Source organism: Mercenaria mercenaria, chromosome 2 (genome assembly GCF_021730395.1).
Source record: "Mercenaria mercenaria strain notata chromosome 2, MADL_Memer_1, whole genome shotgun sequence".
Taxonomy (NCBI): domain Eukaryota; kingdom Metazoa; phylum Mollusca; class Bivalvia; order Venerida; family Veneridae; genus Mercenaria; species Mercenaria mercenaria.
In genome coordinates this window covers 48,503,290-48,517,223 of record NC_069362.1, presented here as the reverse complement: position 1 = coordinate 48,517,223, position 13,934 = coordinate 48,503,290, and the positions used below count along the sequence as shown (strand labels likewise).

General features: G+C 36.3%; 2 protein-coding genes across 2 annotated transcripts; both read right to left on the bottom strand.

Annotated features, from left to right (window-relative positions):
• Nucleotides 1-2,278: 2,278 nt before the first annotated feature.
• On the bottom strand, nucleotides 2,279-2,665 carry LOC123563902 (L-xylulose reductase-like). Its single transcript, XM_045357053.2, has one exon. It carries the CDS (start codon nucleotides 2,663-2,665, stop codon nucleotides 2,279-2,281), a length of 387 nt encoding a protein of 128 aa, XP_045212988.2.
• On the bottom strand, nucleotides 2,666-3,031 carry LOC128549213 (L-xylulose reductase-like). Its single transcript, XM_053525733.1, has one exon. It carries the CDS (start codon nucleotides 3,029-3,031, stop codon nucleotides 2,666-2,668), a length of 366 nt encoding a protein of 121 aa, XP_053381708.1.
• Nucleotides 3,032-13,934: the final 10,903 nt, after the last annotated feature.

The window sequence follows — 13,934 nt, the reverse complement described above, 5'->3', positions numbered from 1 at the left end:
AGATGGCCAGCTAGATCGACCAAGTTATATTTCTGGACTATAGAAGAAGCCGTCGATGTTGCGTGCTAAGCCTAACGTACAGTTTACTAAAACTTTAATGTTATTATATGTTTCCATCAGTACAGCCAAAATAAATGATCAGTAGTACCGGAAAACATGTAAATAATTACATTCATTTTGACATCTCACATTATTTTCAAAATTGTTCTGAGGACCCCTCGAAACTCACAAATGTGTTTAAAATTGGCGCTTTTAATCTAGCTGTGTGACCTTTGAAAATTGAATAAAGTTACCAAGTTCTGAAAACGCGGTTTAGGGTCTCAAAAAAGGACCATGTCCTTAAAACGCGGTTTAGGTCATAAAGAAGAACATAAATTATTTTACAGATTATCAACGATCCTTTAAACGGGCGGGATATATTTTCAATTGCATATATAGTAAAGCTTAACTGATAAAAGAGTGCATGAATTTGTCCTTTTCAAGGTTTTTTATTCTCGGTTAGTGTCTGTCCTCGCACGTAGAGTGGATATTCTACCAAACATTCAGATATCTCTAATTTACGGATAGATTTCAAAATATGGTCGTCTCAGCGTAGTAATTTTGTTCTTTTTATTTTATTCTTGCAGTGATATTGCACGCGCAATAATGGCGAGCGTATCCGGTATTGCGGAGTTCTGACCTGCATACAGCTTTTCATCTTTGACTTGTCCGATCTGTGTATATTTGGAACCTCCCATGATTAAGTTACTGTCATTCGTTGTTAGCTTTAACATGAAGCGAATGACGGTACCGGCTTTTCTTTCGTAAAAACCAAATCGATATTATGTTGAAAATTAAGACATGTCATATGACATGTCCCGAAACCAAAGCATGTGTTGTAACTGCATGCAAGGTATCCTGTGGCTGGACATATAGCCGCAATTTTGACCGTTATTTCTCTATTTGAAATTCTTTACAATGGAAACGTCAAAATCCGCAAGAATAGGTAATAAACAGAGCGAGATTCCTTGCGTGCGCAGGCGTTTTCACTGCAAAGCCGCACTGAATCCACTTCCGTTTTATTTAAAAATAGCATAAGAGCTAACTTGTCATGTTTTGTATATCATCGGCAAATTCTTAATATTTCAAAGAAGAATTTAAATCCAAAGCTGTGGGTTATTTGATAACTATAAATGTAAATAATTTCAAATAGGAGAAATAACGGTCAAATCAAGACGGGTAGTCAACACGATGGCGCTTTATGTAGACTTAGCTGTGACTGCATACAGAATATTTGACGATAGAGACAGCAGCTTAATAAGCAACGGAGTCGCGATATTGCCAACAATAACAACATGATATCCTATCATGCAATACTGTACATTACTACCTTTCAGTGAGATCGATACATTGACCTTGAAATGTGATATCGCCCGAGGATGTAGCCTTACAAGTCCTTACATTAACCGAATCACATATTATCATTAAGTTCAAGAACTCGAAAATATCTTGAGAAAATAATAATCAAGCGTATCAAAAAAGTGTTTTCCCATTTTTCAAAACTAGCGTTCAACTTCAAATTATGAAGACGTCATAATGTTATGGCCGTGCTTATTAATCAATACAGTTTTAATCGTAAGCATGTAACCGTGTTTAGATCAATAAAAAAACATTTCAATTATAGATTTAAGAAATAATAAGTTCCCAATCGTGGTTTATCGTATAATAACCATTTTTTTGAGTTCTTATGCGTAGGAATATATCACGAAGGCCGTAGGCCTGAGTAATATATTGTTTCGCATAAGAACGAAAAACTCGGGTTATTCTACGATAAATCACAATTGGGAACTTGTTATTTCGATTCTAACACGACATACTAGTATCAACAGTGTTAGAAAAAATGGTAACTATTTTTTAGACCGTGCTACATAGGATGACGTCATTGCACGCGCATGGGTTATTGCAGAATAACCCGAGATAGATTTTGCTCTACATATATGTAGAGTATTTGCTGGTCGTGTTAGAATTAGAAATACTGTACGCGTTATGACCTTTGCCAAAACAATACTTGTGGAAACATATCCGATTTTCATCAACTGATGATAAGCGTATAAAAATACAAAATGCGAGGCAATTGTGCACTTATTAGAAGAGACATGTTATCAAAATATAAGCGACAAGCTATTCGTTTCTTTCGGCACGTTAATAAGTGATAGAGAGGCATCGGATATTCTTTGCAAGTTGAAACGAATAATGTTTTTGTTCACAACTTAAGATCTTTTACAGTTGATCAAAGAAATTATACGTTGACTGCTATATTTGACAGCAGACCCCCATCAACTGGATGTATCTGGCCACTAACCATACTTGAATAGTCACTTAGAAGGTACATTATTGGCCCAACGATTTCCTCCACCTTTGCAATTCTACCCATAGGCGTCCTGGCAATAAAATCCTTTTCGTAGTCTTCCTTAAGATTTGTAATCATTGGCGTCATGACAAGTGTAGGATTGACTGAGTTCACCCTTATCTGGTATTGTCCAAGTTCCAGTGCAAATTGCTTTGTTACCATGTCCAGTCCTGCTTTCGAAACATTGTACGGCAAGTTGGGAACATTGCGTAAAGCACCTATTCCGGACACACTTGAAACATTCACGATAGATCCTTTTATTTTGGAATCAATCATTTACTTCGCAACCACTTGTGCACAATTTATTGCGCCCAACAAATTAGTATTCAGTACTTTATCGATAGTGTCTCTCGGGCAATCAACTGAAGAATACTTCTCTCCAAGGATCGCGGCGTTGTTGACCAAACCATCGAGCGGTTCCAAATCTTCAAGCTTTCTCCTGGTATCATCCCAGTTGGATACGTCAGCAACTATTGGGACAATCTTAGGATGCTCAGCTACTAAAGAGTCGAGAGTAGACTTGGTACGACTGAGAGCATAAACCTTACATCCTGCTTCATTAAGAGCAATAGCTAAAGCGCGTCCGATCCCTCCTCCAGCTCCCGTAACTAGAACCTTCTTGCCATTAAAATCGAAAGGCATCACTATCCTTGTTGTTTTAAAGAGGTATTCCGTCAAAATTGTTTTAAAACCTTTTTGAATGATCTTTTCACATGCACTTTTGAATACTCAAATGCATTACTTGATTTTGACACGCATTCTTATCAACGGAGAGCAGGTGTGCTGATATTGATAAAAATGTTATCTAAAATGTCAAGTATAGGAGACCGTGTGCAGACATAAATAAGATATGCTTGCATTCAAACAAGAATTAAAAAGTCAGCCAATATCTAGAACAATAATATTTTTATTGTAAGCTTTTTTAAGAATCCACAAAAAGATAAAAAGCAACTAAACTTCAATTTCTTAAACGCATCCATTTCTACTTTCTATTGATGACTAAACTTAATATACAATTCTAATATGGCTAACAATGCTTTAATCATCACAACTATGCTATGTTGACGTCACGTCAACGTGATATTTAGCGCCACGTACGCATCAAGAAATAGCGCTTTCAAATTTCATGAAATATTTTACTAAATAACATGTTTTAAACAAAATATCACATTGCACAAATCTTTTGATTAATTTATACACATACTGAATTAGTTATTCGCTTTGCTGAATAATTCGCAATAATTTTCGCTCGAACTGAATTCTGCCGCAAGACGTATTACCGTCTCCGGTCCTGTCGTGTTTTAACAAATACCTACTATTGGCGCCATGCTTGCGCGAAGAAACAGTTCCATCATATTTGATATAAATTTTACAATAAATAACATATTAGAATCGAAATAATTTATAGCAAAACAGTGCTTTTTCACTATTTATACACTCGGGCGGTTATACGTCGTCCGAAATAATTTCATTCAGGCTGCGCCCTCGTGAAATTATTACGCCCGACGTATAACCGCCCACCGTGTATAAACAGTGATAAAGCACTGTTTTGCTATAAATTATTTCTTAGGTAAAAAGATTGAAACTGATTGACAATTTAGACAATTAATAGGAAAATTGCACGAAAAATAATGGTAGTGGCATAATGGCGGATCTATATTAGACTCAGATGTGTTTGCTCTGCAGAGCTACCTTCCTTATTTTCCTTGCAATGTTTTGCTGAAATCACATTACAGGCCCCGGTTTCACAAAAAAACTTAAGTTTTTGCTCATATTTTAACTCAAGTTATAACTTAAGTCTGATAAACGACTCAGCTGAGTGATTATGTTTGAGAGCGTTTCACAAAAAATCTTAAGTTATTGCTCAGTTGAGTGCAAACTTTCGACTCAAATATTTTAATATTCGTATTGATATAAGCTACAATTACGGTAACTCTTCCGAACTCGCGCGATAGAAGGAAGAAAACTTATAAAATCCGCGAATCGCTGTCATACATCGTTATCGGCTGCCCGATGGATAAAGTCGTACAAAAACGATCTGCCAACTGGGGCGAAGGAGAGCGATCGCTCGCAGTTGAGTTGATATTATGTAAATCGGACATTATTTTTGGAAAGTTTAGAGGTGCCTCTCAAGGGGCGAAAGAGAAAGAAAGGGCCTGGCAAGACATCCCCGACCAGTTGAATGCGTGAGTATACAGAGTAGACACAATTCTTTACTGAAAATTCAAGCTAGCTATTTCTGTAAAAGATGTATAAGATATACATTTGCAAATTTTAAAATTTTCACGAAACAACTAGATGAATCCTACTTGAGATCATATCGATCGAAATAGTTCCGGGACGACGGGAACAGCTTCAATCGTCTCTGGATTAGATATTATGGATGGTGACGTAATTTCCCGTGTACATTTTTCAACCGATAAACATGTGAAAAAGCATCAAAACATAATGTTCAGCGAGGAAATGTTTTATCGTGTGATTACATAGCACATAGTTTCCGTTTGTTGGAACTTCTTTGTCTCTTGAGGGGTTTGACTAAATGGGAGCTGTACTAGACGTATATGATATATATACTGAGATTATATAATTCGTGTAACCGTCAAAGCTTCTAACTGTCTAAGGACCAAAATAATGGAGGATAAATCACAATATATTCTTGTAAAATAATTGGTTTTATCGCTCGCACATATTGCAAGAATACTGAGACTGGTGTTTACAAAGAGACAGGTGATGAAATCTTTCTAAATATTGCTGTCATATTTTTCTCATTATTTTTAACTAAAAAGCAGTATATGAGCCGTGCCATGGGAAAACCAACATAGTGCTTTTACTACCAGCTGGATTCATGCTGTTTGCCAAAGGAATTTCTAATTGCAAAAGACTTGGAAAGCGAACAGCATGTATCCTGACCAGACTGTGCCAGGGCTCTAGATAATTTATTTGGCCTATGAGTATTCATCATATTTTTTTGTGAATGAGTAAAATGGTAAAATCTGAAGGCAGTGGCTAAGATTACGTTACCGTAATCCTAGCCTCTCATTCTAGGATTATGGAAGTTCTGACCGTATTCCTAGACAACCCTTTGAGGATAGACTAGGATTATTAAAATTAATTCAACTGTATCTGTCGCAGGAAAATGTGCAGCCTCGACCAGGACTCGAACCTCGGGCCTTTGGCTTACCGTGGCAACGCTCTACCAATTGAGCTACCGAGGCCACCCGATACGAGAACCGCTACACACCTTCCCTCTTATTGCGAGACATTGGCACTCCTGGCCAATGTCTGCCGCAGACTGTTAACCGAATTCAGATGCACACCCCAGCCAAACTGCTTCGCCCACATGGGCTCCAAGGGTGAGCATCCCGGACGAGCCCCCAAATGTAACAGTCGCAGAAAAACTGACTTTCAGTGACAATGAATATGACCTACTGACCTACTTTCTAATATTTTAGCTTAAGTTTGCCATTTTAAACATGTGGCTCATATAACTCAGGTGAGCGATTCAGGGTCATCATGACGCTCTTGTTAAATAAATTCACATAATTATGTAGTGGGTGGGCGGATAGCTCAGTGGTTTGCACACTGGCCTTCCAATCCTGAGGTCTGGGTTCGATCCCCGACAGCTACTCGGGAATTTTCAGAAACGCTTTTCAGTGTTTCCCACCCAACTAAAGGTGTACTGGCCAGGAACCCAGGCAATCCTTGCGTGTATCAGTGCTATACACTGGGCACGTTAAAGAACCAGGCTGTCTATTCGAAATGAGCTAGGCTAAGTTAGCCGGACAAACCTGTATCTGATTTCTGATATCTCTGTCATGGGGGCTTTGTCTCACTCTGTCCCTCTGGTCAGATCGCTCTGTGTCTGTACTAGTAGAGGATGAATTATACGCCCTGTGTGGCTGCATTTGAACTATGTAAAGCGCCTTTGAACGTGAAATTGATCATGAAAAGGGCGCTATATAAATCTGGTATAATAATAATAATAATAATAGTCCTGTATCATTGTAACAAGATTGATCTAGCTATTACTGGTTCCTTAGAAAAGATGTCTATCACGAGGAGTAGGTACTTACATTATTGTGTAAAACGTTTTGCTTGATTTCAAAATAATTTCGTTCACATTACACCCTTGTGTGACCTTCTACAAAATATACAATAATTGTTCATAGTATTCCAGTTAGTGCATGTATCCTCCTATCTGTTAGTTTTCATTTAACAACATCTTTGAAACCACTGAATGTATTTAGATGATACTTTACACAACTGAACTCTTCGTGGCCGTCTTTCAAAGACCAAGCCCATGCGATAAACGGTTGTGCAAAATTGAAACCGGTTTCTACTAGTAATTGATTCAGGTCCTTTTAACCGAGTAAGCGTCTCAGTCCGACAGGTAAATGACATGTACATGTGATATAGGCTAATAAAAAGAAACAATGAATTTCCTCTTATGTGATCTATAATGCTTATTGTTTGATATTAATATAATTCTATAACTAACTTATATAACACACTAAGTCTTGATATTTAGCAAGTGATGGAAGGTTTGGCTTTCCCTTTATTTTTCAAATTAATGCCCTTTAAGTCAGAAATGGATAAGTTCCTGTGTGTGACATGTTATAATGACAGGTTTATATGTATTAGAAACTTTGGAAATATTAGCTGAATACATAGCAGATTCAGTTTTGACATTTGGTGTGTGATACAAGGGTTTGAATGTTATTAGGGTCAAAAAGGTCACACCCAATTATATAATAATAGCTAATACATAAAAAAGAAACATTGAATTTCCTCCCATCTGAATCCATAATAGTTATGGTTATGATATTTTTATAAACCTGAATACATAACAGCTGAAGTTTTGACATTTGGTGTGTGATACAAGGGTTTGAATGTTTAAACTATTATGTAAGGGTTAAAAAGGCCATGCCCATTTAGATGATATGTATCTATATAATATAAGCTAATATATAAAAAAATAACATTGAATTCCCTCTCATCTGAATCCATATTAGCTATGGTTTGATATTTTATATAAACCTAATATTGAATTTGTACAATTAAGCTTTAAGAACACTCCTGAAGACTTTTACAGAGAAATCTCTACCCTACCCATTCACCTCCAAAAATAACCTTCAACAAATGATATATTGACTTAAATACCTCTTACCTGTCTCTAGTTAGTTATGTGAAATGTATTTTATGATCAATTACAATGATCACCATTGTAACACAGAGAATTGACATCATACAACAGCGGATATTTATCCGGTGCAGATCCAGACAAATACATTTAAAGTGGCATAAAACAGAATTAACTTAGCATTCACTCTTGTAATGCTATGCATTTCTTCTTGGCATTTTACATAAAAGAGAAGAAAACTACCTTGTATTATATCTTAAAGGTAAGTGTTTAGAATAAGGAAAGAGTGGAGATGATGAATTATAGATATATATTAACAGTCTTGTGCCTCGTCCATGGTACCCACACTTACTTCCATGTGTGTAATAGCATACAATATCTCTGAGTAGTACACCAGCATTTGATACAACTGTAGCCAGCTCGAGAAAATTCGGTGTTAATTTACATGCACATTCAAGGGATTTATATCATGTATACTGTATAAATGAAAGCAATATTTATTGTTTTGTTGAGGTTGTACAACAATGTTCAGGTATAATACGGGTAGGGTTGACTGGTTACACCCCTCATGACCACATCTATCCTATATAGTTTATGCAAGAAAAAAACGCCACAAAATCAAAAATAATGAATTCAGGGATTTATTTACATCTTCTTGAGAAAAATATCCTCGAGGATTGCACAAAAACTTTTTTATTTGGTTCTTTATATCCAGGATAATATGGGACTCGTACAATTTCTTGAAAAAGGGCCTATCACAGTAATATTTAAGAATTGATGTGGCATTATTTTTCCATACATAAGTTAATATAAATCGGTAAAATTACTTTGTCATGATAGATCTATGTGTGTAACTTCCAAATAAATACAATTTTATCAACAATTTGAAAGTTACGTATTGATCCGATTTAAGACTTTCGGGTATTTACTATACCTTTGGGTCAATAAGTGGTAACTGTTTACATTGGAAACCAATCATATCGCTTCGTCCGATACTTACTTGCTATGTTGTAAAATTCTTTGTGGATTGCTCTTGCAGCGTCGTTCCTCGGGATTTGATGTATTTGTCTCTTAATGAACAAATTGCTGCTGTGGTTCTCCGAACAGCCCGAGACACCGAAGACTTGGAGACACCGTGAATGTCTCCAATAACAAGATAATGGGCTCCACTGGCAAAAAACTGGAGCGTAACCAGGAGAGATATCATGGGCGGAAGGGGAGACGAACGAAAAGCCGGGCTCTCCAACGCGTTGAAAATCATTCCCAATAGAAAAACAATAGATTCCGGATGGAATCTGTAGCGTTGCCTAATCTCGGAGCGTGATAAAACCTCAAAAGGGTTTATACGATCGGGTATAACCCTTTCTACTCGCTGTCTACGGCGCAATCTCTCGAGGCGTCTTACAAAGTCGGCCATATTTGAGTAGATAACAACAATTTGAGGAAGCCATAGAGCTGTCTCAAATTAACAGACTCAACTCAAGGTTTGAGTACTTACATGAGTCGATAAAATGTTCGTGAAACGCATCTCAAATAATTACTCAACTTAAGTCAAAAGATGAGTACACTATTGAGTTTAAGTCATTACAACAGACTTAAGTTTTTTTGTGAAACCTGGGCCAGATCTATACTTGAAATTAAGGTAGCATTTTGAGAATCAAATACGAGCATGGCAGAATTTGTCATGAAAGTTACCTTATAATTTTGCTTCTCATTTTTATTGAAATATGTCCCAATGAGGATGAAAATAAAATGATTTCTTTTATTAGAATTTGATAGAAAATTACAAATTTATTGCAATATTGCTGTTACAATGGAAAAAACTCTCATAATATCAATCTTTGACTGTTTTGGGTGCATTAAAAAAAGAAATGCAGATTTGTAGCCTAAATATTGCTTATGTTTTGTAGAATCAAATAAGAACCATAGGCTTTTCATGGATTTAGGTTACTGGTGTATATTGAATGAAATTGGCGACATTTTAGAGAAAGCGATGTTTCTTATAGGTATACAGATACTAAATAGGAACCTTGCGCATAGAAAATGAAAGCCGCATAATGGCGGGTTCATATAGTTCTCAGGTGTTTGCTTTTTTGCTTTGCAGTGTTTTGTTAAAATCACATGAAAGATCTTTGCCTGATGTTAAGGTAGCATTTTGATAATGCAATAATAGCATTAAAACTTATGCCATACAACACCATTACAATGTTTGTTCATTTTGCAGTTTGTGTGTTTGACTGAAAATGTTTCTTGCATGAAACTGGACCCTCATTTTTCGTTTTATTTTTATTCAGCACTGACAATATTCTTCAAACAAATTAAGTTACTGAAACTTAAAATGGGTCCTGATGTGCTGCGGCCAGTGGAAATTTGTGAATTTCATGTAGAATAAGAAAGTTTAGCTATTTTGTATGTTGATGACAAGCATGGCAGATCTTAGTCTACAAAAAAGTCAGGACGAAATCATTTCGTTAGTATTATCTTATCGTTTTAATCATTTTAGTTGCCTTTTCCGGTCATAAGACCACTGTTAAGTTATATGTGTAATATTCTCTGCGCGCTTACTTGTCAGACTGCTCTTTGTCTCTATCTACGTTAGGTAAATGTATAGGATATCCAGCATGTAACCCGCTCTCGATATATGATGTCTTCGCCCGATGGTCTTATCATTATACATACCTTAAACGCTGTTTAATGTTTGCGCTTGGGTGATGTTGACAGCCAGTTTGCATTATCTTATCCACTTGTCTATATGAGTAAACGTCTTTTTTCAGACTGGTATTGTAAAGCTCACCTTTGTACTCTGACCTCGCTACTAAATTAAACATTGAGCATCATTTATTATTTCCAATATTGACAACTTTAGACGGTGATGTTTATTCGAAATGCATAGAACCGCAAATGAAGTAAAGGGTTTTATTTACAATGACACCCTGAATAAGAAGTTCGCTGTATTTTGTATGTCTGTTTGTTTGTTTTGGGTTTAACGCCGTTTTTCAACAGTATTTCAGTTATGTAACGGCGGGCAGTTAACCTAATCAGTGTTCATGGATTCCGTACTAGTAAAAACCTGTTCTCCGCAAGTAACTGCCAACTTCCCTACATGAATTAGAGGTGGAGGACAAATGATTTTAGACACAATGTCTTCTATCAAATCGTCACGGAGAACATACGCCCCACCCGGTGATCTAACTCACGACCCCGCGATCCGTAAATCTGCGCTCTCCCTACTGAGCCAAGCGGGCGGGCTATATTTTGTATGTCAGGTGGATTTTAGGGTAATAATTATTCAAGACAACTGGCAATCAATTAAGTCTAAAATATATTTTCTAAATGCAACGAAAACGCAGCATAAAATATACATGTTCCATAGCTTATTGAACTAAATAGCCATTACAAAATACGACCTGGTAGTTCTTAATTGTACTGATGGTGTTTTAAGGGTCTTTGCCGCTCCCATGTACTGATTATACAAGCCCGAATTAATATATATTGAGAAAAAAGGGCGTGCTGTTTACACAATATATCTCAAACGATATATTCATCCTCATTGTGCTTTGTACAAACGTTTTCGCAGGGGCTCCCATCCAGCATAGCTAGATACGACCTCCCATTGTTTGGTATCATAAGAAAGAATATGTCGCTGATAAAAAGGCAAACTAACCCTAAACCATTTCCGTCCTTATATCGTCCTTTACATATTTTTGTATGATTTTCTCGCTTTTGGGGCTGGCTGATCTAATCGCTGCTAAGCTTGATCCTAACTTCTTATATTTAATAAGTTATTTACAACTTTCATTTTGAGTTGATGAGCCAGTTTTCAGTATGCCCCACTTACATGCATACACAAGTGCGTACACTGGAAACAATAAACTTTAGGAAAATCTATAAGAAAAAACTAACATTTTGTATCAATGATCTGGAATTAAATCCCTTATTTAATGTTTGAGATAATGCTAGTTTTGCATATGACTGTATCAGCATTTCCTTGTTGAATAAGAAACAAAAAGAAAGGATTGAGTTGTCAAAATCAAGGTGACAGCATACTTAATACATTAGTCGATGTGGCATATGTAGGGTATACGTGTGTAACCTTTTGTTTATTAGTTATGGTCGCGTAATATGTATTCTTGTTACAAAATCATTGTAACATGTAAAACTTGAATTGTGTCACATATGTGCCCCTACATACTGCTTCATTCTCTAAATAGTAAAGTTTTTATTAAGAAAGGGCTATGATTGTAGAAAAAAGAAGGAAAAATGTCCATTATGTATGGTCATCTTCACATGACGGTCTTTTATCTGTGAAAATGTCCCTTCAAAAAAGTGTACGAGAAGTTTGACACACACGATTTATCGTTATATTCTATATTGCAAAATTATTAAAGGGCCATTACTGCGGTAAAAATAATCACAGAAAAATTGTGAAAGGTTGACGCAAATCAGACTGACAGTGCGGAAGGTGTTGGACACACAAAATTATTCTGGACGCACGGACAGCAGCAACGCTATATGACCCGTACATAAATGTGGGGGCATACCAATTAGTTAACTGCATGGAAACATTATAGTCGTTTTGTATAATTTTTACATAATGTATCTCGGGCGGCAACTTCAATCGCACTGTGGTTTGGCAAACGTTTTCTATGTGACAGACAAAGAGCTTTAAGCAGGCTACTAGTGCATCCACATGTGCAGCCCCACAATATGGCATGAATTTCGAATAGTTTGTCTTTATGTTACCATAATTGTACAGAGGGGTCGGGGTATTATCTTTTAATCTTACATCCGATTGAGCTGTGTCGCTTACCAGGTTTAAGAGCGGAGGGTTGGCTTTGCAATAACACTCGGAATAAAAAACTTGCTACCGTATAAACGTCATAATTGATCCATGTCCCGTAACATTTACCTATGTAGTTATCTCGTCAATCCCTCATCATTTCTTTTAGTCCACAAGAAAGAAATAAAGTCACAAAAATAACATTAGGGAATAAGTCATTTCATGAAAATTAATATTGATCATAGAAGAGGAGTCTAGAGCTCGGGTCTGGATTACACAGGGTTTGATTTACAGTGGCATCCTGAATAACAAGTTATATTTTGTAAGTAAAATGGACTTTAGGCTACACACAGGCCAATAACAATTTAAGACAACAGGCTACTAGTTAAACCTAAAATATTAATTCTATATTCAACGACAATAAAAAGTATACATATTCTATAATTGAATTACCATCGAAAAGTATGGACAGGCAGCTCTTTGTTGTACAGACGATGTTGTAAGTCTATTTGCGTTCCAAATGCCGTACTGATTATCCGAAACTGATTCGATTTATATCGTGAAATCGCACAAATTGTATGCACAATTTTAGAACAATTTAAGTTTTAAGACCACGAGCCAGCTAGTTTTTATAAACGGAACGCAGGCGCCTTGGTCTTTGCGCTGCCTTCCGGCATAGCTAGATGTGGCCTCCCATTGTTGGGTATCATAAGAAAGAATATGTTGGTGATAAAAATTTGATACCCTTAACATGAGCTTTTCTGTCTGTCCTTATATCTTTCTTTTCATATTTTTGCATACACAGTGTAGTGCAGCAAATTGTTTCGTCTTGTCGACAAGCTGGTCTAGTATGAAGGTTACAACTTTAATTCGAGTAGATGGCATATTTGGCGAAGCTGGTTTCATCATGGTCCACTACATACATACATACATACATAGATACATACGTACATATGTACATTCGTACATACATACATAAATATATACATACACACGTACGTACGTGTACATACATACATACATACATACGCACGTACGTACATTCACAATAGTTCTTACAATATCCAATATTCACAACAGTTCGAATCTATTAAAACAAAACATCGAACGGAAAAATATCAATGACTAAATAGATTGTAACATCTTAAACAACATAATTTATGGTCAGCGTTATAGATTAGACAATCCATCACAATTTCTTTACGTTGCGAAAAGTTGTCAAAATGCCTGTAAGGAAAAAAATGACTTTGTTGTTTTGTATCACTTAGTCAACAGAATAAAATGTTACCTCGTTCAATATAAATTACCATGTGTTGTACTGTTCCTCTGCTTCTAAAACGTATTGTCATCTCAGAGTAAAAACATGGTTATCTGCTTCTAAATGTGAGGTGACGATATACGTTTTAGCACATAATGTCACAGGATAACAATACTTTTATTTTGCAGGAATGCATTGTATGGTGGGAGGCGAAAATAGTGTAGAAAATACCACACATCGGGAACGGATATAAATATAAGAACAAGTGAAACCTTCTTGAAAAAGCCGTGCTGCCCCGGTCTCAACTACGGTTTACACAATTTGAGATTTTTGGCTGCCTCTTTTTGCCATATTTTGGCGGTGCTTT

Coding starts and splice junctions, on each gene's coding strand:
- LOC123563902 (XM_045357053.2), bottom strand. CDS start 2,665: ATGATTGATTCCAAAATAAAAGGATCTATCGTGAATGTTTCAAGTGTG.
- LOC128549213 (XM_053525733.1), bottom strand. CDS start 3,031: ATGCCTTTCGATTTTAATGGCAAGAAGGTTCTAGTTACGGGAGCTGGA.